The sequence below is a fragment of the Aythya ferina genome (assembly GCF_964211825.1).
Source record: "Aythya ferina genome assembly, chromosome: 1".
Classification (NCBI taxonomy): Eukaryota; Metazoa; Chordata; class Aves; order Anseriformes; family Anatidae; genus Aythya; species Aythya ferina.
Genome location: NC_140296.1, coordinates 130,089,416 through 130,114,543, shown reverse-complemented (window position 1 = coordinate 130,114,543; position 25,128 = coordinate 130,089,416). Strand labels below are relative to the sequence as shown.

The following is a 25,128-nucleotide window of genomic DNA, read 5'->3' as shown; positions in this document are numbered from 1 at the left end:
AAAGTATAAGTTGTCTCAGCTGAAGACGTGGCTCTTAAAGTAGGGAGCAGGTCTAATTTGCATTTTATTCTTAATTCAGTAGGAAGGCTTTGTTTTTCTGGAGTCAGCATTTCCGTAACAAGATTCAGAACACTTAAATTGCTTTTAATATTTAACAATAGGAATACTTTGCACTTAAATGGTGCTTTTCAGAGTGCTTTCCAAATATTAAATAATTTAAGAATAGTATTTTTCCACTTCTATAGGATGTCCACTCCAGAGGATCAGGTGAGCTTACCATATCACCATTAAAGATGAGGACAGTAAGACCTAAAAGCATTAAGTACAAGAGTTGCAAAAAATGCCCAATCCTTCCCACTCTGAGGCTTTCAGGCAGGTTTTCCGTATGTCCAGGTAGCCGGCACAACAAGAGCTCTTAGAAAACCCCATCATTTTCTTTGGTGCCTGAGCAGGAGCTGCATTTGTGTTTGGAAGTTTAGCCCTATATGATCCGTGCAGGGTGATGCAGCAGATGGGGAACCAAAACCAGGAATGCAACTGCAGTGCTGGGACTCCCAGCATCAAACACTGATCCCACTGCGGTCACTGGCCACTTTGTCAGTAACTTCTATGAAGATTTCACACCAGGTTCTGTGCTCTGATGCCCCTGTGCAAATTATCTCCAGAAATGTCTTGATTTCAATGTCAGCCTTGTTTGGAAAGCTAAATAATATGCAGAGCGTTACAAGGTTAATTTTTTTCCCATGATGAAGCATGCATGTTAACCAGATAAGCAGTGTTTTGGGGGCTCTGTTGCCACCTATTCTTTTTCCAGAGGGCCCCCCTCCTCTTTTTTTAATCTCTTGATGCCAAATGTTGGCTGACTTCCCTGTGTTTGTTTCAGTGCTTACCATTGGGATCACTGGACCTGCCAGCGCCACAAGGTTAAGCAGCTCAAATTTCTCTGCTGAGCAGCTTATTATAACAATGCACACTGTAGCTGTTTAAAACACAGTCTGATGACACTTAACAGTTGCTGGACAGATATTCTCTCCTTTATTGCTACTTCTAGCTGTTAACTAAAGAGATGTGCAGCTCAGTTCAGTTCATATTAAAGTGATTCCAAATTCAGCCTGAGATGAAACAGAACACAAATTCCATTATTTCTGATGCTTGATTCTGTTGCCATTTTTGCTTTTTATTTATTTATTTTTTTTAGACCAATACGTGGACTTTAATTTTCTGGAGTGAATACAGAAATACTGCAGAATATTTGATTACTTCTGATCCTTTCAATCTACAGTAATCAAAACCAAGTAGAATTTCCAGAGAGAAAAGACATGAGTTTTCCAGGCAGATTTTAGTATAATCATATCAAGCTGATCTATTAAGAGTTTACTTGAACCAGTCTTCAAATTTATACTCAACACAAAGCATTTAGCTTAGCGAATTGGAAGACACTCCCTAATATGACAAATGCCATCGTGATGAACAATGGAGATAACTTCATGCCTGATATTCAAGTCCATATTCCAGCTCAAGTTCAATATGTTCAGCATTCCTTTTACAGACCACTTGCAATAGATCATACTGAATGCAAACTAGTATTTTTGGCTTTTGGACTAATAGATACTACCATAGATCCATTCAGATACTGTGTCTGAGGTCCAATAATAAAGTAGTGCTTATAAGACTTTATTAGAAGACTTAGATTTCATTGGAAAATCTTAAGTTTTTTTTTTTCTTCTTTTGCATGATCAGAGTGGAAAGGAGACAGTTGGCTGAAACTGTAAGATGAACATATAGGAGAGCCAACAAAAAATCCCTAGCTGCCTAACTTCCTCCTGGAACACATTGTTTTAAAGTATAAGCTTCACATTCCGTTAGCAATATATAATGTTCTTGCCAATAAAATATAACATTTACCACAGTGAATTAAGAATTCTCCCTGAAATATATATATATATATTTGCTGAAATGAGTGTTAGTTTTTAAAGGTCCCATACCCAACATTAAAATACTGCCTCATCTCCTGGCGTCTGTTGCGCATTATAGCCTTGTACTCGCCAATGCGTAATTTTTTGCCATCTACAAGGCAGGTACGCTTCGGCCTTGGCTTGTATTTGTAGTCTGGGTATTTCTCCAGGTGCTGTTTGCTGAGTCGGGCCTGTTCCTCATAGTATGGCTGCTTCTCTAGGTTTGTCATAGCTTTCCAGCGAGATCCTGTCACACACACACACAAAAAAAAAAAAAAAAAAAAAAAAAAAAAAGAAAGAACAAGAAATGAGGTTCTACTCATCCACAAGCACTAAAAGGCAGAGAAGCAAGTAGGTCACTTGGAACAAGATACTGACAGTCATATCGCTTTGGGCTGGGAATCTGTCATAGCTTCTAGACAAGGGTCAGGTCTTGCTTGCATTTCACTGGTAAACCTCTTGAGTATGGCCATGAGGCAGACAGAGATGGTACTCAAAGCTTTCACTCACTATTTTACTGAAACTTTTCTAGATGATGATGTTTTTCAGATGATCAATAAGAATAATATCCTGATAATGAGCAGACCCTGACACTTTTGAGAAAGCTAGGCTGTGTATTTTAGTGGAATAGTCAGAGAACCCTCAGGTACATCAAGCCTACTCTACTGAGACCTTCCTTTGACCATGGTCTTGTTTTCACCTCCTCTTCTAGATGAGGCAGTAATCCCAGTTGCTGCGATCCGATTGCTGTGTTTCACCATAGCTGGATCAGGAATAAACTCTGGATATGCACGTCTACAGCTTAGTCTTTCATTATAAATAACTTATCTTTCTAGTTGCCACGTACATGAACAGCAGAACATGAATTGATCATAGATGGGATGCTGCTGGGTACAGGAGCCTGCAAAGATCCTGAAGCAATGACTCTAACAGCTGTAAGTTATCCCATATGTCTCAGTGGGGTGTTAACTCCAAGACCAAGTCCTAGTGAGCACTGCCAGCTCCAACTTAACAAAGAATTTAGTATGTGTCATGAAGGGAAGAGCACTGGAATACCGGCACACCTCTCCATGGAGCTGCAGTATAGCTTGATTGCTGGCAGGCTGGTTTCTGACCAGGCTGGTTTTTCTTCCTATGCTAATATGGATATTTGAACTAGGGAAATAAAGACTTCTTTTTCTTTTTTTTTTTTTTTCAAATACCTCCTGAAATTTATAAACTAATATTGTTTAAAGGATATAGCATGGAAGCAGAAAGAAAAGTTTCTTGAGTTAGTTATCCTATTTTATTTTTCCATGGACTATATAAATGCTTCAGGGTATGATACATTTCAAAAGAACGGGAATGGTCCAAGCCGTGAAACATGTGGCCTAGAAGGAAAACTTTATTGGAAAATAGTCCATTTTCCCAATGGGAGAAAAAAAAAAATAAAATAAAGTTTGAACAGTTTCTCAATTTAATTGGCCCATAATATCATATGTCATACTTGACTTCCTCTTTGTCTTCATTTTTTATGGTTATTCATGCTGTACTTAGCTCATGCTATTACTCAGGCTGGTCTTAGCTCACTGTGTACCCAAGACTTTCACCACAGAGTTATCCCTTCCTGGCCGAGAAAATAGTTTGCTTCCCTCCAGAAAAGCCCCTTCTGATTATTGACACCATTTTCCCCAGTGCTCTTTTAATCTTTGGTCCAAGCTGCAGTTTGGGCTTCTGGTGCTAAGGGTTACCCAACTTTGCCTCACAATGACAGACAAGTGATTGGAAATCATGCTGTCCTTATTCAGTGGTGCAACAATGGACAACCTTTTTATAGCAAACATTACTGTGGAGTCAAAAACATCATTTTTTTTCACTTATAAGATGGAGAAATCCTCCAGCTAGTTCTGGAATGGGAGACAGTTCAATGCTTCTGCTAATTGTTATTAGCTTAGGCGTAGCATCATATCAGCATGAATGGATTGTTTCTAAGATTTGATCTGAAACTCCTGCGTGGTGCTTCATATGCCAAACAGACTTGGTAGCTCAGCACAAGCATCCCTGACATGGCTCTGTGTTAAGACAGGGTAGCAAAACTCTGCCTACAGAATCGTGGTCAGCAGCTTTGTCTCCTGCAGGGAAATTATCCCATGCTTTTTCTGGCAGAGGGAGTGACTAGAAAAAGTGACACCAGCTTCCCACTTGTAGTGCCTCCAAGATTTCAGGCTAAATGACATAGTGATAAACATGTGGAGACTGCCAAGACACTGAACACCTACTAATGCTGGCTTAGTGTGCAAGATGGAAACATAGATAGGGCTTGTGTTGAATGATGTCAAAAATTCAGGGTAAAGCTTATACAGCCCTCACAGGAAGATGTAGGTCTACTTCCAAATTCTACCTCTTAGACAACAGCACATTGGCTTTTTAGTGTATGAAGAAAATAATGAAATTTTGTCTAAATCTAGAGTCCTCTAACCACAAACAAGTCCTGGTGGCTTAAAAAAACACCCCAGCCCCATTTCCTACTGATGAAACAGTTTTTATTTATGAATAGCAAAGCTGAAAACCTCACCGACTTTAAACAAATCTTGACATTTGTTTTACATGCTGTGAAGGGACCTGCAGCTCAGGGACTGAGTAATAGTCACGTATGTTCTGAGAGCAACACATAGAAAGGTAGAAATTGAAATCAGTTTTTGCAAACTTTTCATGAAAATGTTCTGTCTCAGCACAATTCCTCTTCCACTGTCTTATGTTGCTGCAATCCTACACGACGACCTAAACAGGCAGATTCCTACCCCCTCATCTGAAAAGATCTGTAAATAGTGGATGCAGTTAGGCAAACACAAGTCTTTGCAGGATCAGGGCCATAAAAACTGAAATTTTGATACATAATATTTGTACATCGAGTTACACATATAATATTTATACATAAATGTCATTTGTTATGTTTTTCCTTCCTAAGCTGCAAACTCAATGCAACAAAAATTCTGGCAGTCTCACCTCTCTTCCTAGCAAATTTTTAATAGCTGCCTTCTGCAGTGATACCTACTCTTACTATGACTATATTGTTTTTGCAAAATACACTAAATATAATTTACTAGTATGTTTTGAACTATCATAAATAATTAAACAAACAGTGCTGTCAAAATAAATTCTGAAAATGGGCATATTTTCTGACGATAAATCCTATTTTTTTTACATTTTAGCATTTTCATTTATTTTCTTACTAATATACAAAATCCAAGCAGTTCTCTAACTGGTCTTAAATATGAACTTTGGAAATTCTGAAGAACATACTATTCTGATCCTGACATTTGCATGTGCAGGCAGGCTACGTTAAGAGTGAGTATCAATAATCAGCATACTAAAACTGGTTGAAAATCGCTTGTGTTTGGACAAAAAATATTTGCAATACCTTTATCTGCGATTATTTTTTATGTCAATAAACACATGCATGCAGACATGGGTACCTATGCCTAGTGTAAACCCGAGCCCAAATAAGGTGTAATTGAAAAATCTTGATTTTTTTTTTTTTTTAAGGAAAGATTTACACTCTTTGGTGAGCTTTCTGCTTACCATCTGTGTTTGAAAGCTTTGAGTGGGTCAAGTATGCAAGGTTTTTCTCCGTGACTACAAAAACATGAGCCCATCCCCTCCCTGTATGCATACATAATGACAGGCAGGATTCTCACACAGCTCTCCCCAATCTGCTGGCTGAAGTGATTAGAAAATAAATGCTGAAATTACTAGACATTGCAGCACCAAACGTGGCTCCTGCCCCCAACATGAGCTAGGACAGTTTAGAACTGTGACAACGTGAAGCTTGTACAGGGCCGATGAGGACAGCCAGATATCTGAGTCCGGCACCGGCAGCTACAGACAGCCATGCACCTACCAATGCACGTGCACTTGTGCTCGGGTGCACACACATGTGCTCTCAGTGGGGTTCACAGCTCTGCTGACCATTGATTTTGAGCCAGGCCTCTGTCGAGAATCTTCTGCTCTTTATAATACTTCCTAATTTTTAGTCCACAGGACTGGTATCTTTCAATCTGGGTATCTGCATCGGGCTGCTTTTGTGTTTAAAAAAATACTTGCACACACACAAGCACATATATAATGTATAGGTATGCATATACGCATGTATTCACACACATATGCATCTGTGAGAGAATTTCTGAAGGTACTGTCTAACTTCTTTTCTTAATCTCCTTATGCAAATTTCTCAGTGAAATTAATTAAAATATTTACAAAAATATCTAAACAATGCATTATTAAATTGATAGGGTCCAGCAGACCCACTTTAGCACTTTTTTTAACAATTTACTAAAAAAAATCATTATCCACAAATTTAAGTTGCAATGAACAGATGGATGACAAACGTATGCACAGATGAATTTAGTGACAAATCCATCTATCTAATTTTTATGCTCAAAACATAATACCACAGTGTCAAACATAATCCCTAGAGAATGCTAGTGCTGGGAAGGGCATCTCCTCTCATTTTACTACAAAAATGACCCTCGATGGGTGACAACTCCATCTAAGCCACTCTTAGTGACAATGAGCTCTCTGACCTCAATGTGCAGCAGCACTGCTAAAAAATGGTAAGGAAAAATTGTGGATTTCTAATAAAGAGCCCCTAATACAGGCTGAACTGTAAGTTTCTGGCTGCTCACCCTATGTCAGTTAACAGAGAGCTCCCTGCTGACTTCAAAAGGTTGGCCTTTTGCAATTGAGGGGAGACCTTTGCAACGTTCCTGTCAGGAAAGAAGGCATCAGGGCATCCCTCTCTTTTGCAGAGGAGGAATAGAAAAAATCAAATGTGATGCTGGAAAGAAATAGAAGCATCATCTCTTCCTGCTTTAAACCTTGCTTTTCCCCATATCTGGCAGCAAAACAGTAAAGAGTTTGGAGTCAGCTATACTGTCTGTCACCTCAACAGGATCTGTAATGAATTTGCACATTTTACTCCAACTACTGTATATCTAATCAGAAAAAGATGTCCCCATATCTCCCTGATCTAGCGCCAAATAGTAAAAGGTGATTCCTTATGTTAACAATTTCAGCAGAATGGCTTATTAAAACCAGATTTTAGGGTATTATAAAATGCTTAGAAGCCCTTTAAAATGTCAACCAGGATCCCCAGAGACTGCGTAAAATGTCAGCCCAGCTCAAGCGCCTGTTTTAAGCAGAATGAATTAGCAGCGTGCTGTCGGAGGTTGTTATCCAAAACAATCAGTTAAGAGGGAAAACATCAAGCTCTCTTTGTACTTTCTATATGAAAAGGGCCATTCAGAATGATCTTGTAGATTTTTGAAGCTGATTATTTAAAAACAGGTTTAACCAGGACCACTCTCAATTTAGAAACAGACCAAAACTATTACTGCCCTGTCCTCAGACTAATCACATCATACACCTGTAACCAGTATAATCCCTTTTAACCAGTATATGGTTATTTTACCAGCAACATAACCTATTTAGCCTTCTAATCCTGCTCCCATAACTAATCTAATCATCTTGTACCACCCTTTTAATCATGGGTTAATGTCATCATGTCTTCCATCCATAGCCAATGCATTCTGCCTCTGACCAATTTTTTCTCATTTCCACTTGCCCCCTGCTAACTTTTCATAACACCACCCTAATCAGGATGAACTTCGAACCCCTGACCAGACTAAACTCAGCATATTACCAACCCTGCAACTGGTTAATGGTGCCATTGTAATTGCCTTACATCTTTGTAAAGCTAGCCAAACCTGTAGCCCAGGTAAATGGGGCCCCTGCTTAAGCTTTTACCCACTGGCATGATGGATGTTTAGTTTCTGTAACACAGTATGTGTTGGTAAAAATGCACCATTTCTGACGTGGTCACTTTTATATATATATATATATATACTTTTTTTTTTTTTTCCCCTGCAGAAGAGTAATTCAGTGGCCTCAACAATCCTCAGTTATTCACCTTCTGTATCATTCAGCATTCCACGGAGGAATAACTCAGGACAGCATGTGGTCCTGGGAATCTGAGCAAGCAGTAAAAAGTTGGAAAACTATGGCATGAAATTTGGTATATGTTGTTCACGACAAAACTGCTTGAGATGTGAAGAGTTAAGGATATGGAAATTAGTTCTGATGTTTCTTTTTTGATTTCAGAATTCTTTTCAGAATGTTTAGAATAAAAGCAGCTTGTGATAGAGATCATGCACTGAAGGGAAATTTAATATAACAGGAACATAATAAAAATAATTTAAAACTGTTAGTGTATAAAATAAAAATGTATTTTAGGATCTTTCCTCAGTGGCCATTGCTTTGAACAGAAAGTGCTAAAGCACACATCAAATACTGTAGTGTGCTACCCCATAGAATCTAGGTAGATGAAATACATGGACAAATACATAACAGCAGTCATTTTGTGCTTGTTCAACAGCCTAATGAAATGAGCTAACCAGTTTTATCCATTCAGTTCACGTTTTTGCACCCAAACCACTACCACAATCTGAGTAATTACAAAGTCACGAGAGCACGTCAGGTTATGGTTAATGTATAGCACCGGGCAGCATGGTGGAAGTTTGTGTAGCTGCTGTCCTTGTCCAGTCATTAAGCAGCTAAGTAGAGAGTCTAGAGACAGTAACTCAGTTGTGTCAGATGCTCAGTTCTATTCCACCAAAAGTGCTGAGTTTTGCTACAGGAAGAACAGTGCTCTATCAATCTTACCTAGTATCTTGCTGATATTGGAGTTGTGCATGTCAGGGAAGGCTTGAAGGATCTTCCTCCGTTCATCTTTAGCCCACACCATGAATGCATTCATAGGGCGCTTGATATGGGGCTCATTACTACCACGCCCTCTGGATTCCCGATAAATTCTAGATTCTGAAACTCCTGCACTTCCTAAAAAGAAAGAGAAAAGCATTCCCAACTATGTTTCATCATACAGCTGCTTCTGCCATCAATAACCTAAGTCAGGTGCTGCACATTAAATGAGTCAGTGTTCACAACAGGTTAATGGTGTTTCTTTTACTTGTAGCAGTAGGAAATACTGTATATTGTATAACGACTAATTTTTAGTTATTCTATTGATTCAGTATCACATAGTATAGACTTGATGAAGTGTTCCCATTGTTTTTTAACATAAAACATTGAACAGCTTTCCTAAGACATCTTTTACTACTTAATAACCTAAAATCAACACTTACCAATGTAAATTTTCTTCTTACTTTCTTCCTTTGTTGTTTACAGAAGGTGATGGCAATGGTGTGATGTATGACAACATGAAGTGTTTCTTCTTAAGCAAATCTCTAACTAACAATTGAACACTTGCACATCTGCCTGTTTTTATGCTTACCCCTTCATAACAACATAAGCAACAGCAGAGAAAGAAAAGAACATTAAACCTGCTTCATCAAATCCAAACAAATTCCCACAGATGCAGAATGTGCACTATCCATTGATGATCAGGTCTGTAATTCATGGATTTACCATATGATCGCATCCCACATTTATTTGCTTCTTCTATTCACTTTCACCACAGAAATACATTTTTGGTCCTGCCTTGAGATGTACAGCATACAAAAGAGAAGGCTAAAAATCACCTCCAGACTTAAAACACCATATGAGGAATCATTTTTCCCTCCCTTGTTCCATAGCCACTTATTGCTAACCCCTTTAACTACTCAGAGACCTCCAAAACACTTGGATTGTCCCCCATATCCCAAAGATATGTACACATAAAACTAGAAACAAGGATAAGCCATGTGTACTGACCATCAGAATCTCCACTCATGTTGAAATCCATCATCGCGTGGCTAAACTTCCCGTCTTCACTCTGTTTTACTGCCAGCTGCTGAGTCAGGGTCTCCAGTGATGTTTTGTCCTATATGGGGAAGATGGCAGGATTTGGATCAGGAAAATCATTAACTATTGTAACCGCAAAGGTTGTAGGTAATGTAGAAGGCTGATGGGGAAGCTGGATAACAATTAATTCACAGCAGTTTACTGAGCCAGGTATTTAAGAATACATCATACTATTTTTTTTGGAAGCAGTATGGTTGCAGACTCTACCAAGACTTTTTTAAAACATGCTTATTAGCTTGTGATGAGCTAACTTCATAGTGTTGAAAAGATTGGTTTAGCTGAGCATGATAAAATTGGATGCACATCTGAAGAATACTTCAGCTCCCTGTGTCCCTGGGACTGCAAAGCTGGACTGGAAGTTTAGATGATACACGCTCTTGTGCAACATATTTATTGTTTTACTCTATTTCCAGCCTGAACTCAAAGTGCAGAGACATGGGTAACTTTGCCCTTTTTCTTTTTTAAAAGGCGGTATTTTAGGAAGCAACCATAGGGGGAAAAACCCAAGAACTTTAAATTGAATTTATTCAGGCCTCAGGAAAGGGTCAGCCTGGACTGAACATGATACTTAGGCAGTGGTTTGTGTTCCTGTTCAGACAGTTTTGCCCAACCCTCCTAACAGCCCGTCCGTCATTCACATACTCAGAACTATCTGTGAACCCTGGATTGCAACAGGCTAGTGCGTGCTGCCAATTAATCTGTCAGGCTGCAGTGGTGTCTACAGACATTGCCAGAAAAACATGCCAGGGCAATTAATTCCAATGTTCTCTTCAAAATACCTCTTTTCGTTCTGCATTGTTGGACTTTACAAATACAAAGGTGTTCCATTTTCCAACTGTTTTTGTTTTCCCTGTGTATATTACTCATAAACATTCTATCTTCCTGACAATCATATGTTTAAAAATAAATCTTTCAGGAAAGCAATACTAACATTTCAAAATGTTAGGCACTGTGCCTTTGCAAAGCTACGAAAATGACATGATGCTGAATTATAATAAAGTGGCTCCAGTTGAAAAAAATCTTTTGAGCTTCTTCCTGAAAGAAAGATTGCTGTTTTGTTGATCTGTTTCACTCCTGAAGACTGTAAAAGATCAACAAACAAAAAAACTTTCAGATTTCACACGGCAACCGGAGACTTTACAACTATTCTGTATAGCCTAATAATGTCACTGGGTAGTATTATAGAAGAAAACAGAAAAGAGAACAATATGAATACAGAAACACTCCCCTCAATGTGATGTCCCTGCATCTGCAATTCAAAGAACAGTTCAAATTCACGTAAGTCATTTTCCAAAGATTTTCTTGAGAGATTTAGAAATGAGGCTAATCTGCTCAAGTGGCTAGGCTCGCACAGTTTAGGGAACATTAGGTTAAATTTCTTTCCCCTCACACTCACTTTCATTATGGATCACTTTTGTGCTCTGTCTATAACCAGATATATCACTGCTGAAACAGTGCAAGATGGATTATCCTCTTGGTTTTTGCAAGAAAATCCCATGTGGCAGAGTCAGTCTATCACAAGCAAGTGGCTTTTGGTAACATTTCCCAGGCACAGGAGATCCAGAAAGCCTGGAGAAGCTTCAAATAAGCACCTGAACTTTTCAGGCACTTAGCTTTACTAAACTCTTTGGTTTAGTGGTTTAACTTAGCTCTCATTTCCAAAGCAGCCTGTCAGCAGACAAAACGTCAGGAATAAATTGACTTTGTATCTCTTCCAAATGGATCTCAGATACACAATGCAAGTCAACAGTTCTTCCTCCAAAAAATCTATTTGCCGTCAACTTCATAACGATAGAGCTCACAAATTTGTATGTCAGCAATCATTTAAAAATGTTGCCACCAACCTCAAATATAAAAGAACATCTCCTCTTGTTTGGTATGCCATGGGGGAGGGGAGCTATTCTGTTGCAGATTTTTCTTGAATCATGTATAAACCTCTTAGAGAAACAGAGCTGAGAGCGCAAAGGGCACAGGCTTAACAGCTTTTTCTTTATGCAGTAAGCGCAGCTGTTGAAGTCAGAGGCAGTCACATTCAGAACCACACTCTCCCTACATGATCTGATTGAGTCTTAAGGTCAGCGAATACTCTGGCATGCTGTCTGCAAGGTACGCACTGGGTACGGCTCATTTATCAGAGTTTGACTTAACAAGCCTACAGATGCTCCACTGCTATCCATCTTGTGAAAAGTTTTGCATTTTGAGGTACAGCCACGCTGGATGAAGTGAGAGAGTGAAGTCATGATGGAAGAGGGAAGGGAAGGGAAGGGAAGGGAAGGGAAGGGAAGGGAAGGGAAGGGAAGGGAAGGGAAGGGAAGGGAAGGGAAGGGAAGGGAAGGGAAGGGAAGGGAAGGGAAGGGAAGGGAAGGGAAGGGAAGGGAAGGGAAGGGAAGGGAAGGGAAGGGAAGGGAAGGGAAGGGAAGGGAAGGGAAGGGAAGGGAAGGGAAGGGAAGGGAAGGGAAGGGAAGGGAAGGGAAGGGAAGGGAAGGGAAGGGAAGGGAAGGGAAGGGAAGGGAAGTCAGAGTGACACTGAGCACATGGGCTGCACTGCTCACCTGCAGTGCTTGGAGGTGGCTCTCTGGACAGCTGAAACATGGGGGAGCAGAAAAACACCCTTTCAGCACAGTGCTAATTTACTCCTTGCTACTTAAACACACAGAATGATAACATAGTTCAATCCCTTTCTCTAAGGTGGCAGTTAAAAAGAACTTCTGCAAAATGTTGCTCTTGAAACAGAGGATGCCAAAACAGCCAGATGTACTCTTCTGTACTAATGCTTAAAAATATTGAAGTTTAAAAAAATATCAGGCAAAGATAAGTTTAAGGACTGCTCTTTCCTAGACCTATGCAACAACACTGGAGAACAGGAAGTCTCAGTGATGCTCTGGCAGGATGCAAAAGCCCGACTATGTGAGCAGAGTGCTGATTTCCTGTCTTATGCTCTTCCTACAAAATACACTGCAGCTGATTTTCCCCAATCCCAATGTACAAAAGCACTTTAAAAATTATAAAAAACCTGAAAGGGGCTAAGCAGCACTCCCATGTTGTTTTGCTTGAATGTGCTCAGTTGATGGGTTACTGCTTTCCATTTGATAGAAACCTCTTGCTAGCTTTCCTAGAAATCCTTTCAGTTTATAGAGAAAGTATTTACGGAAGCTCCAAACAAACAAAGGAAAAAAATACCTGCTCCTCCCTGACCCCAAATAAACTGGCAACCTGTTGGCAGTGCTAGCCCAGACTCATCTCAGAGAACCTCTTGAATAACTTCAGACAGAGACACACAAGGGCTTCAAGGTTATACAAAAAGAGGATCTATTTATCATCAGTACCTTAATTTGATAGCAAATTACATGTTCTTAGAACTGCCACCACTCCATTATGTTGGGTTTAGCTGTGTAAACAGTAGCAAGCTATGGTACCATTCAGTGATAGCAGGCAGAGTACGTACATGCTGGATTCAGCAACATATGTTAATGAAGCAGCTGTGATACAGCACTGGAATTCAGGAGGCTGCAGCACATTTCTCCATACTATGCTGGACTTAAACTTATTTAATCACTGTATCAAGCTCCACAACTGTTTGCTTTGCCAGGCACAGAAAGAAAGGGGGAAGTGAGTTCAGCTGATTTCAGTTTATGTGCTTTCAGGTTTTACAAGCTGCAAGAATGATAATCCCTACTTTTCAGGTTTGCCCCACACCACAAAGGTATAAAATAATACTAATCTCATGATCATTGCATGATTGGCATCAAATGGAGCCTGGACCCAATCATGCTGGGAAAAAGAGGCAAGGCTGGTCCAGACCCAGAAAAGTGCTGCAAAGACTTGCTTGTGAGACCTGCTAAAAATCACACTATATAAAGCAAGAGAAAAAAGTAGTAAGGAATATTTCTGCTCTTTCAGGCAAAGAAACATGGGGATCTCTTGTTAAAGTGACTCTTTTTTTCCTAAATTTCTGAATTTTGGATCACGCCCCAGAAGACTGAATAGATAACTTATAAACATCTTTTTCCTCTTTAACCTCCAAGAAGAACTTCAGCAGATGTTGAGACAAACTGTCCTAATGGTCATTTTTGTTGGACTCTAGGAGACACTCTCTGAAGGGACAGTGAGAGCCTTGTTGTCTAGATCATCAAAAATTCTAACTGGCAAAACAAAGAAGACAATACTGTAGAGAGCAATTCCACAATAACCCAATTGTCCAAAGTACAACCAGACAGGTTTCATCAATAGGCACGTGATGAGAAGTTTCTAAAACTTCATTAATCAAAGAAAGTAATCTGCTAGAGAAGATTGATCTGTAACACAGATCCTAGCAATGTTCTAATTATATTTAAAAGAACAAAGAAAAACACATACACACATGGAGTGTGTCATGTAGGAAAAAAAATTATACATATATAAAATGACTAAGCACCGCAAGTCCGACTCAGTTTTGTGGTCAGCTGCAAAAGTTACTTGGCTCTCTGTCATGGATAGCTGTCATAGTTTAACAAAACATTGATCTAAAAATGACAAGAACTTGGTTGCAGTCTCTTTCATGGAAGAAACATAAAACAAGAAGAGTCAAAACATATGTAGAACAGCCTGATAATCTTTGCCAGAACTCCTCCCACTACTACAGAAATGTGAATCAAAACCTTGGAAGGTCTGAAAAATAAGACATTCTGACACATCTACCTAATTCCCTTTGACCTCGCCGCCCCTGCCTTGGGTTGGGCTTGGGTAACAACACTGAGGGTACACCTGAGAGCAAGCACATGCCTCCACTCCTGAAGGACTGGGCGACTGCTGTGAATGCCGGGCATATGGCAGTGGACCCCTCCTCCCCCTCTTGGAGACATCCTTTTGGCTGGGGTATTTGGCAACCACTGACTGTACTCTGAACTCAGTTAGAATTGTATTTTGGCAAGAGATGTTTTTCCGATTGCATAATTCAAGGTTAGCAGTTTTACTGAAGCACTCCACTCTTCAGTTTTCTACTCCCCTAACCCTACCCCCATTTCCCCTGATATTATTTTTCCTCTAAGCTTGATGCCTGCAGAGATACAGCCAGTGTAGAAAACCAGAGGAGGAGTGTTCAGGCACATCTTTCCACATTCCTGCCTTTCTTTTTCCAAGTGAACTGAAAGGCCAGGCTAAAAAAATGTGTTTGTAGAGAAACTGGAGAGAGCCAAGCACTGTTACATACGGACTGCAAGGAGAAACTTGCTCATCAGCTCTTGCACCTAAGAATTACAAACACACTGATGGACTGAGTGCCTGCTACCTTTGTTCTCTTCGGTGTCAACATGTGAAAAGAAACAGATGGTTGCCTGTTATTGTCCTTTTTACTGTCCCATTTCCCTTGCTCCAAGTGCAGTTTGTCCAGCTATTTACCATCCTGCTGTGGGGGAGGAATTCACGTATAAACTCTAAAGGTGGTATTTTCAAATAGGCAGTTTTCATAAGATAGTTTTTATCTTACATTATTGAGCAGGTCCAGTGGCATCATCTAATGTAGGTTGTGGTGCTGAGGCAGAAGTCTTCTCTCAGCAAGTCCCAGTAAATATCAACCACACAGACACAATCCTTGGTCAATATGCACAAAATCTTAAAGTACTGGGCAGATAAGCTGCTATACTTGATCTGGCAATGAAAGTTCACTTCTGTTTACTACAGAAAAACATCCTAAATTATCAGACACACTGGTGGTGTCAGGTGTTATCCATTCAAAATTATGACATTTTTCTTAGCTCCCCAAAAAAGTGAAGAGTCTTATTGTACATCTGATATGAATGAAGACTTTGTAGAACTTATCCTTCTGTCCAATTCCTCGGCCTCTTGCAATAATAAGCATCAGAATAGTTCGTGTTATAAAATCTTGATCCACCATCTTTCAAGATGTGGTAAACAGGAGGAAGGTGGGCCTTATGGGTGACACAGAGTTGCAACAACTTACAGAAACCACTGGCAGTATTGCCAGCTGCACACAGAAGTCTGCACATGATGAATTATTTGCAGTTCAGGCTCTACTCCAGCACATTAATGCCACACTCCTTCAAAAAAAATTGTGTGCACACTGCTTATGGTCTGGTCCAAAACATGTTACAGTCCAGATCATGTTATGCCTACAATTGCTGTAAGAGAATTTCTGGCTCTTCTTGGAGGGTCCCTCTATACAAAGGTTTTTCTGTGTAATAGATCACATTGTCCAAGTGTTTTGCACTCATCAGTGAATTTAGCCGTGTAATCTCACAAAACAAACAAACAACAACAAAAAAAAACAACAGTATCATTATCCTTGCTTACCGTATGGGCAACTGAGTCACATTTTAAGTGAATTGTCAAAGGCTACACAGCAAGTCTGATAGTTTTAGGAATTGAACTAGCACTCCTGAATCTTATCTAAAAATTGTAACCTTGAGCTTCTCATTTCTTTGTGTGTGTGGAATTGTGATTCTTGCTGATGGCACATGTTACTAGGGAAAACAAAATAAAGTAAGAGCAGTTACAGAACCACCATTACAATGGACCTTACTTAAGTAACGCTTGCAGGGCTGTAAAACTCATAAAAAGCACATGCATGAAATGATAAAATAGAGTGAGACTTTCAAATGTTGACTCAGTAATTGTTAAACCCCTTCTGGCTGCACAATTTTATAGTCTTCTACTGTACTAATGAAAAGGGAAAAAACAACAAAGAAGGGTTTTAGCCTTCCAATTATATAAACTCTGTGGACCACCAAAGAAGATGAAAGATTATTTATAATGTCTCAGCACTTTATCATTTGGGTGATTTTTTTTTGTTGTTGTTGCATCAAAGTTGAGTATGAAGAAACAATGCATTCACCACCCCCTCAGCTCTTTCAGTCTTCCTTATCTGAAATCTCTCTCTTTCATGGAATAATCCACCCACAGAACCTAAAAGCAGCATTAGAAGAAAGAAAATAACTTTCCTTATTTGTAGTTCTTCCTGATTTTACAGTACTTGTTTCAGTATTGTTATATTCAGTCTTAATTGGGACTACGTCACTTGGTAAAGTAATGTCATATTTTGGTTTAGGGTATATATTCAAATCCAGAGTGATTCAATACCACCTAGAAACCATTGCATCTGATTTGTAATCTATATTAAGTGCTGTATGGACTCCATAGAGAGGTGACCTATTAGCCATTTTGGGAAAAAAAAAGAAAAAAAAAAAAAGAAAAAAAAAAAAAGAGGGATTGCACAGGCCCAGGAACTTTCCTCATGGGAACAGACACCCAAGCACAGGAAGAATTTGCTGAAATCTGTGTAGTCATTTTCTTTGCTGTACATTGTTGGATGTAGGACTTTGGTTTCTAAGAGCTCCCAGGTCAATACCTTTCACAGCAAGACAGAGGAAATACAAGGGAAGAAATATTCACAACATTGGCAGCCCTAAGGGGCAGCTCCCTAAGACACATATATATATATATAGTATTTGACTTGGAAACAAACTTACAGAAAGTAGCAATTTACAGGAAATTAGGACGCTGAGGTCCTCCTTTTCTTTGGTTATTTGCTCTGAGAGATAGTGTAAGTCAGGACTTCTAAATGAAAATGCAGGTAGGGTTGGATCAACCTGTTTCTTTAAGGAAGAAACAAAAGGAAAGCAAAAGCCAAGCAGAATGATGAGACACTGACTGCTTCCTATAAAAGTTTTTACAGTGCAGGCATCGGCATCGACCTCAACCAAATCCAGCTGTAATCTGCTGATTGCAAATAGGTTAAGAGTTACATGACCCAGTTTCTCATCTAGACTGCCTTCTGGTCTGACATGCTCTGTAAATTTGTCTGAATTGTTCAGTTGCTCTGCACAAAATTAAGCACAATGGAGATCATGACATTTTCCCACCACTGTGAAGAGTTTTGAGATCCCTGGATGAAATGTGCTCTGTAAATTCCAATGAAGGATTTCAAAGCAAGTCAGAAAGAGATGCTACAGCTGGTCTGTGAGGAAAGGAAGGGTTAGCTGGGGAAAAGAGGTGGTACAGCAAAAATGAAACAAGATGAAAATCACAACCCAGGCAGGATATCCTAAGAAAGGGGGTCTACACACATATAAAGAGAAAGCAAAAACAGTCTCCATTTTCCTGGCAATTGTTTATTAAACAATGTGTGTGTCATCTTCACAGTAGCATTACTGAGATGTAGACTATTCTCTCCCATTTTCCCTAGAAGGTATTAAAATTGTGAAGGCTGCAGAACCTTTGTTAATGTTTCTTCCAGCCCCAATGAAGAAGTTGACGCACTATCTGGTCTATCTTCAAAGAAAGAAACTGCCACATTTTCCCAGTCATTAAGTAAGGCTTATTAGTTTGTCTACTCCCCAGCATGAGCATCGGTATTATTAAAGGTGAAGTTCTGCACCCTGAGGACATACTGGCAGTTGCTTGTCACTCAGCAGAGAGAGCACCTTCCCACCACGACTGGCAGAACAAGACAGGATGGCTGCCCAGGGGCCTTGCGAGGCATGGTGCACAGAAGAACTGCCTCTGTAGCACTGGACAGAGGTATTGCACTGATGCTGGTGCCCGTGAACGTGCTTAAGCCCTAGCTACTGGGGGCATGTGGTTATGTAAAAGTAATAACAAGATCTCAGGAAGCAATTAGCTCTCATGGCTGTAGGGCAAAGCTTAGAACTTAACGCAAAGATTCAAAAAGCTCAAAAGAAATAACAAGAACTCAAATCAATTGTATGATTTTTTTTTTTTTTTCAGGAGGAAGTTGATCCATCCTTATTGGGCTTAATAAAATTTCCACTAAGGTATAAACAGCTGCACTCCTCACTCATCCACACTAGCATGTGAACGCCTCCAGCCTTTGCTCTTTGGAGTGAATGACGACTTACGTTCTCATTCAGACTTAAGACAGCTGCAAGGATCAGAAGTTCTTCCCATGCTTCTGCATGCCCTTCTCCTTGATTTCTGTGGGAGTTTCAAGCACACGTCTGTGGGCAGCATTTGTCTATCCCTCTGCATGTTTCATTTTTTATTAGCTAACCTTGCCCATGCATCCCCACCACAATGATGTACCAAACTCAAGACACACATGCACACTTAATTTTCCTTTGAAAAATATATCTGGACATTTAGTAGATGATGATCAATCAGGGAAAGGAAAAAAACACTTTAAAACAGAGGTAAAATTGTTGGAGGAATTAAAAAATATCCTCATAGCAAAATCTCTCCCTCCCATGCGTAGGCACTTGCTAACTGAGAGTAGTGGCACTGTGACAAAAGTAGCAAAACCAAAAGCAGGCTTTACTAAAAGAAAAGGGGGGAGGGGAAGTCTTCCACTGGCCATCTGTGAAAATAAGGCATGTGGCCATTAAATGCAGTGGCTGTAAATATAAATACACACAAGCTACACAAAGCAAATGGCAAAAAAAAAAAAAAAATGGAGGGAAAAAAGGAAAGGGAAAAAAAGAATAAACTTTCAGCCGAAGCAAATCAAAATGTTTAATGCTTAGTTACCAATGCTGGACAAAAACAATTTTGATCTTTGTAGTGTGCAAACTTGACATGTGTTTTTAATTAAATTTGAGTTTAAATTAAAGTTTCGGGAAAAATTACAATGCATACAGTAGCCCTGTTGAATAGAAGACTCCTTTAATATGAACGATCCTGTTGAGACTGCTGATTGGACTTATTGAAAGGCTGACATACAGGGTGATGGATGGGTGATGACATAATACCTGCTTGCCTTGTTGTTATGCTTTCTGAAAACTGCTCTGTGTTGATAGCATTAACAAAGAGGACTGCAACCCACATAGAAGAATTTCTGCTGGCAAAGAAACTCAGTCAGACAAAATTAAGAAGAGGGTAGAGAAAAGGGGAATAAGAAGTGGACAGACAATTGTTAGGATAATATATTAACTTCTGTGTTGTAGGGTGATTTGGAGCCTGTATCAGTCCATTGTCCACAAGATAATCCCTGGTCCCCACACTGTATAATAATTATTCCAGACCGAAGAATCTCTTCTCACACTGCAAGACGAGAACAAAAACATCATGCTGATCATCCTTCCTGGTGTTTTACAGGACAGGGAGGAATAGAGCAGGCTACAAATTACAGGACATATATATTAGCAGGCTGGTGAATGTGCAGGGATAAATGTGTGTTTAATGTCTGTGGGCAGTACAGCCTCTGGAAATGCAGAAGTATTTTACCAGTAAAATACTTCAGAGATTATGAAAATTGGCAGGTTTTAACTTTCAAAGAGTGATTTGGTTTATGATGATTGTACTGTATCTCTGGACTTACTTCCAGGGGGTTTCTCCTGTCTGGGGAGATGCCCAGCTTGCACCAGGTGCCATTCTCTGCAGTTTCAGTCATCACAACGTACGCACTCGAGTCTGAACCACGGACTCTCAGTGTATGCAGCAAGCACTGGGTCAGACTCGGCTTTACTGACCCTTCCCTTTCCTTCTCCTCTCTGCCCTTTCCCCTCCATTTTTCCCGACCTTTCTTGTTCAAATTTAACCATTAGGGGAATTAAAAAAAATAATAATCTGTTATTGAAGTAAAATTCTCTACTGCAAGAGAAGTTTAAATCCCATGTGTTAAAACAGCTCCTCCTTATGCCTTTAGTAAAGTAAGCTGTAGTGTTTTATTTCTCAAAGACAGGAGGATCTGTGGTTTGAGATTCTTAATATCCCCCTCCTCCCTGAGGGGAGAGCAGGGACAGAATTCATTTCAGCTCAGTGGATCACAGCAGTTTCTTAAGAGTTAACTCTGCTATCCCCATCCATCAGGCAGCCAGCGAGGCATCAGGAAGGAATGATGGATGTAAAATTATTACAGGGCTGCCACCCGATATACTTACTGCCATTTGTAACTAACGCTGGAACTGACACACTTTTTTCATTATTAAACATCCACATTAAGTCAACATTGGTCACTGTCATTTCATGTTTGGCACTCTCTTAAGGGGAAGAGGGAGAGGTGGGAGTGGGGAGGGTGATGGGAGGCGGGTGGGTGGAAATGGTAGGGAAGGCATCCTGAACCTGGTGTTCCATAAGCACGGGTAATAAACAGGCTCCTGCTTACAAAGCTGGAATAAATATTGTTACAAATAGCTCTTTAGTTACAGCCCAGCAGACAAGTACATGTCAGAGCCTTTTATAAGGGCACACTCCTCACAGTAACCAGGAGAATTTGTATCACAGGTTAAGCAACACTTCAGCACAGGATGTCTATGTATTTGGATGCACTCTTCTGAGAGTGCTGTGAGCGTTCGTGCATATTCAAAATTCTTGTGTGGCTGTGTGTACTTACACAGCCCTGTCAGCTGCCTGTGCCTTTAGCAGCAGGCTCCAGCATTCAGAAGCCAATACCTGTGTGTGCATCAGCATATGCAGACACAAACTCAAATACCTGCTTGCGTCTTCCTTTCCCTTCTATTTTTGTTACCCAAGTGCATATATGAATGTTTGAAACTCTGACTACAGTCAGAAAATTACTGGCAAGCTTTGTGCATGTTTGTGCTGTGTATCTGTGCAAGAGTGTGCTGTAGGTTTGTATGCATGCACACACATGCTGGTTCTTTGTGTCTGTGTACATTTCATTTGCAGAGGAACATGCAGTTTTGGGGCCAAGCAAATAGAAGAGTCCACTTTCTGATGCTGCCCATTACGGTGTTTGCACTAGATGACAATCTGAGCTCTCAGCTACATGTGTAATAGGTAACATTGTTTATGTATAGTACATATCAAGCTATAATTAACTGTAGATGACAATTACAAATAAAACTATGCTCCTGGGTTTCCAAGACACCAGAAAAACATACACACACACTTCTCATTTATACACAGAAATGCTTCCAAGAAAAGTAAAGTAAAAATATGTTTTATTGCATTTGCAATTAAAATAGGTTTTAGTAAAATCCATGTTCATCATGATGTTCATGGCTTTTACTGTAATCCTCTGAAAATCAAATCCCTCAAGATGGTCCAAGTTGGATGCCCATGAAGTGACTCACCCAAATCATCTAGCCATTTTTGAAAATCTTTTCTCATTTATGATTCCTTTTATACAGTGTCTCTCCAGTTCTACAAAATTCCTGTCTGACTACTGCCTTACAGCTGGCTGATCTGGCTGTCCACAAGGATCAACCCATCTGGGAACAGGAGCAAGGTAACAGGTCATGTATACATGTGGAGAAAAGCCTCGAGAGCTTTAACAGGCTCCCAGAGGTGATTTCCAGTCTTGAGCCTGCCCAGCCACCCCCGCCGATAAATCCCTACTGATAGACTAAGTTACATGTTCAGAGGCATAAAAGGACCTACCTTCATTGGTAGGCTGCAATAGCAACAGAAGACTCAAGAGGTCTCAGAGATCCAAGCCTCCCTCGCTACACTAGCTACCGCAGCAAAGAAGGGAGGAAAACCTGACACAGCCCCAGAGCAGTACTTGTTGCACATAAAGACTGAGATAACTCTGATGGAAGAAGAGTGATCTTTCTTCTACACAAGTATAAATGTAATGTACATTTCTAATTAAACTATGTCCACGTCCACACAGCTACTTTAGCTCTTTTAGTCCTGTCTACCACCCCAAAATCTCACTGTCAGTAACCAACCAGTGAGTAAACACAACATCCCAGAAGCTCAGGGGCTGCCCTGGTGGGCACTGCAGTGGTAATGCTGCCACATTTCTATTTGTCACTACACACCTTCCCAACTACCTTGTTTTCTTTTCCTTGAAAACAGGCAAAACCAGTATCAAATTTAATTCAAAATGGCAACTCTTGCCTTCCTCTGAAATCCTGCTCTTTGCAAGACAGAAAACTTTGAGTCAGGTCCTAGGTCAAACAGCCACAAACCTTAGAGAAGTTGGTATGTTAGTCTGGACCTGAACTTCACAGCTTGCTAGTTGATGGATGGCCTAGAGCATATAGCTTATATGGGAAAGAACATGTGCTTGAACTTCACAGCCTCCTTCTTTTCATTTGTGGGATCAGATGCAAGAGACAGTTCAGGAGACCCTACAACAAGTTAAGAAATATAAGAAGTACCTACAAAGTGCAACTTATTATCTAGTGCTTATTGGCTTAAGTGGTCCCCAGCAACCCAAATGCTGTTATAGTCAAGGAGATCTCAGATTTGGTTCTGTCATTCTCTGTCTCCACTTTAAAATAAAATAAAAAAATAAAATAAAATTAGATTAAATTAAATTAAAATATAGGTGCACCTTTGAGAAAGCTTGGGTACTTATTGCATTGGAAAACCCAAACCCTACAGTTGCTTTAGAGAAATTTTCAACTGAGCTGAAATTTTTTCTTCCTGCTACCATGTAAAAGAACTCCTCCCTGCCTTCCACAAGCCCACCAGGAGGCATGAATTAGAGAGGAAAATAAACTTCAACCCGGGTTGAGGGTGAGAAGTGAAAACAGAAGGGGCAAGGAGAATCCCAACAATAGGAAAGTAACAGAATAAAGTGAATGCAGATGGTTCCACTCCTGTTACTTAATCAAAAGGCTGTGCAGAGTCACTAGAGCCAGCATAAAGTCATGTGTTAGAACAACAGCTGATCTGTATTAAAGAAGATTAACTCGCAATGCTATGGTGGAGGGCCTGGGATTATTTTATGTACTTCCATTGCCGAACAAGCCGTCAGCACAATTACTGCCCTCCGATGTGAATGACTGATCTGTAACCACAGCTAAACAGCATGCTGCTTAGGGGCCTGGGTGCTTCATGAAGATGAATTTCCATACCATCAAAGTGCTTTTAATGGGCTTCCTGATCCAACCACAAGGCCTGCTTTGCAAGTATATAGAACTCAGGATGAAGGCTTTCTGTCCAAAAGGATTTGGTCGGTTGTCACTTGACAATTCCCAGCCAGCACAAGGGAGGAGAGGGGGGAGATAGGTAGAGTTGTCTCTGCTTTGGAGGATAAAAAAAAAAAAAAAAAAAAAAAAAAAAGGAAAGAAAAAAAGGGTACAGATGCTTTCTGAATGCAACCAACTGCTGTATCCACAGCTGAATTCAATGCGCTTAACAAATAACGGCAATTTAGCTATGCTTGCGAGGAATAGCTTGAGTCACTTTGCATTAGCATCTGGCTGAGTGTTAAAGTCATTTCTACATGGGGAGCAGAGAAAAGAAATTTCTGCTCCAAGCATCCTTTCAAGAATGCTTAAATATTTGAATATAAATTCCTTTGTGCTTGTGATCACTTCTTCTTATATCTGACACTCTGCTTTTCCCTCTTCCCTTCTGGTACTCTTCTATGTGAAATGCCGTAAACATGCTCCATCCCTCTCTTTCTTTCTCTCTCCCCGTACCAATGCTCTTATAAGAGAGACTGTATGTGCTGCCGGATACCTATTACACTGACCTCTTTTTTCCTTCCCCTTCCTCTCCAGGAAGTGCATGAAATTGGAGTCATTTCTACATCACTTATACCCAGGACAGGCTGATGAAAAAAGTACAGTAGTGAGAGACTCACATGGACATTTAACATTCATTCCCCAGACTGCTGGCTTCTCACAGCTTATTGATCAAACTCCATTTAAAAACAGGGAAAATGGAAAGCTATCCAAATTAGCAATCTGCTCATTCTGGACAATATTGTTTGACTCACAAGCTTCCTAGGATGACTGACTTTCAAGTTTCTGCTAAGTAGCTGATCATTTTTATTCATTCTATTTATCTGCCCATCTCAATGATTCACACAAGGTCTTACAGTGAAAAGCCCTAGAAGAGGTTTTAGTAAAATGCAGTTTGCACCAAAGTCATTTTAGCTGTACAGAACAATAAAAACTGTGACATCTCAGAAGATACTGCAGAGGAAAGAGAGGAATTGAGGAGGAAGTCTTGTTATGCACATAATGTTGAGACACACGCAGGAGTTGGGATGTATATCTTAAACAGCAGGATTATAAGGACAGCTTACTATAGATGTGGAAGCAAGGACTGGCTGATGTATTTACTCTCTGCAAGCCAAAACAGTGCATGGAAAGACATCAGCTACTTCCAGAGAAAAGCAGGAGATCATACTCTCTTCAGCAGATGCGACAGATAGAGCACATAGAAATTTTCTAGAGGTATTTGCTTTCGCTATGTTGTTACAGTAGAACTTCACAGACCAGCTCAAAAGTGGAAGGCAGTAAGGCCCATGCATTCTGCTGCTTCCACATGTTTACTGCAAATATTTGGTGCATTTTGTGTTGTCAATTCTCCATTTCTTCTATTCTGTTAAGTCATCTAACATGACATGACAGTGCTACATTGCAATGGTCACAAAATATAATACATGACAACGTCACAAGGCTAAATACCCAGAAGCTGAGCCTGACTATCAGCAAAGCTTATGCTCCTAAAGAAGCTT

At 40.0% G+C, this 25,128-nt stretch overlaps 1 protein-coding gene across 25 annotated transcripts in view; it reads right to left on the bottom strand.

Moving 5' to 3' along the window:
• SOX5 (SRY-box transcription factor 5) overlaps positions 1–25,128 on the bottom strand; it is a 650,695-nt gene that overhangs the window by 7,175 nt on the left and 618,392 nt on the right. For all 25 annotated transcript variants that reach the window (XM_084509197.1, XM_084509199.1, XM_084509212.1 and 22 more), the window contains 3 exons: positions 9,702–9,810; positions 8,655–8,828; positions 1,986–2,202 (listed from right to left, as the gene is read on the bottom strand). In XM_084509197.1, the coding sequence (XP_084365323.1) occupies positions 1,986–2,202; positions 8,655–8,828; positions 9,702–9,810 (500 nt within the window). The remainder of the gene's footprint in view (positions 1–1,985; positions 2,203–8,654; positions 8,829–9,701; positions 9,811–25,128) is intronic.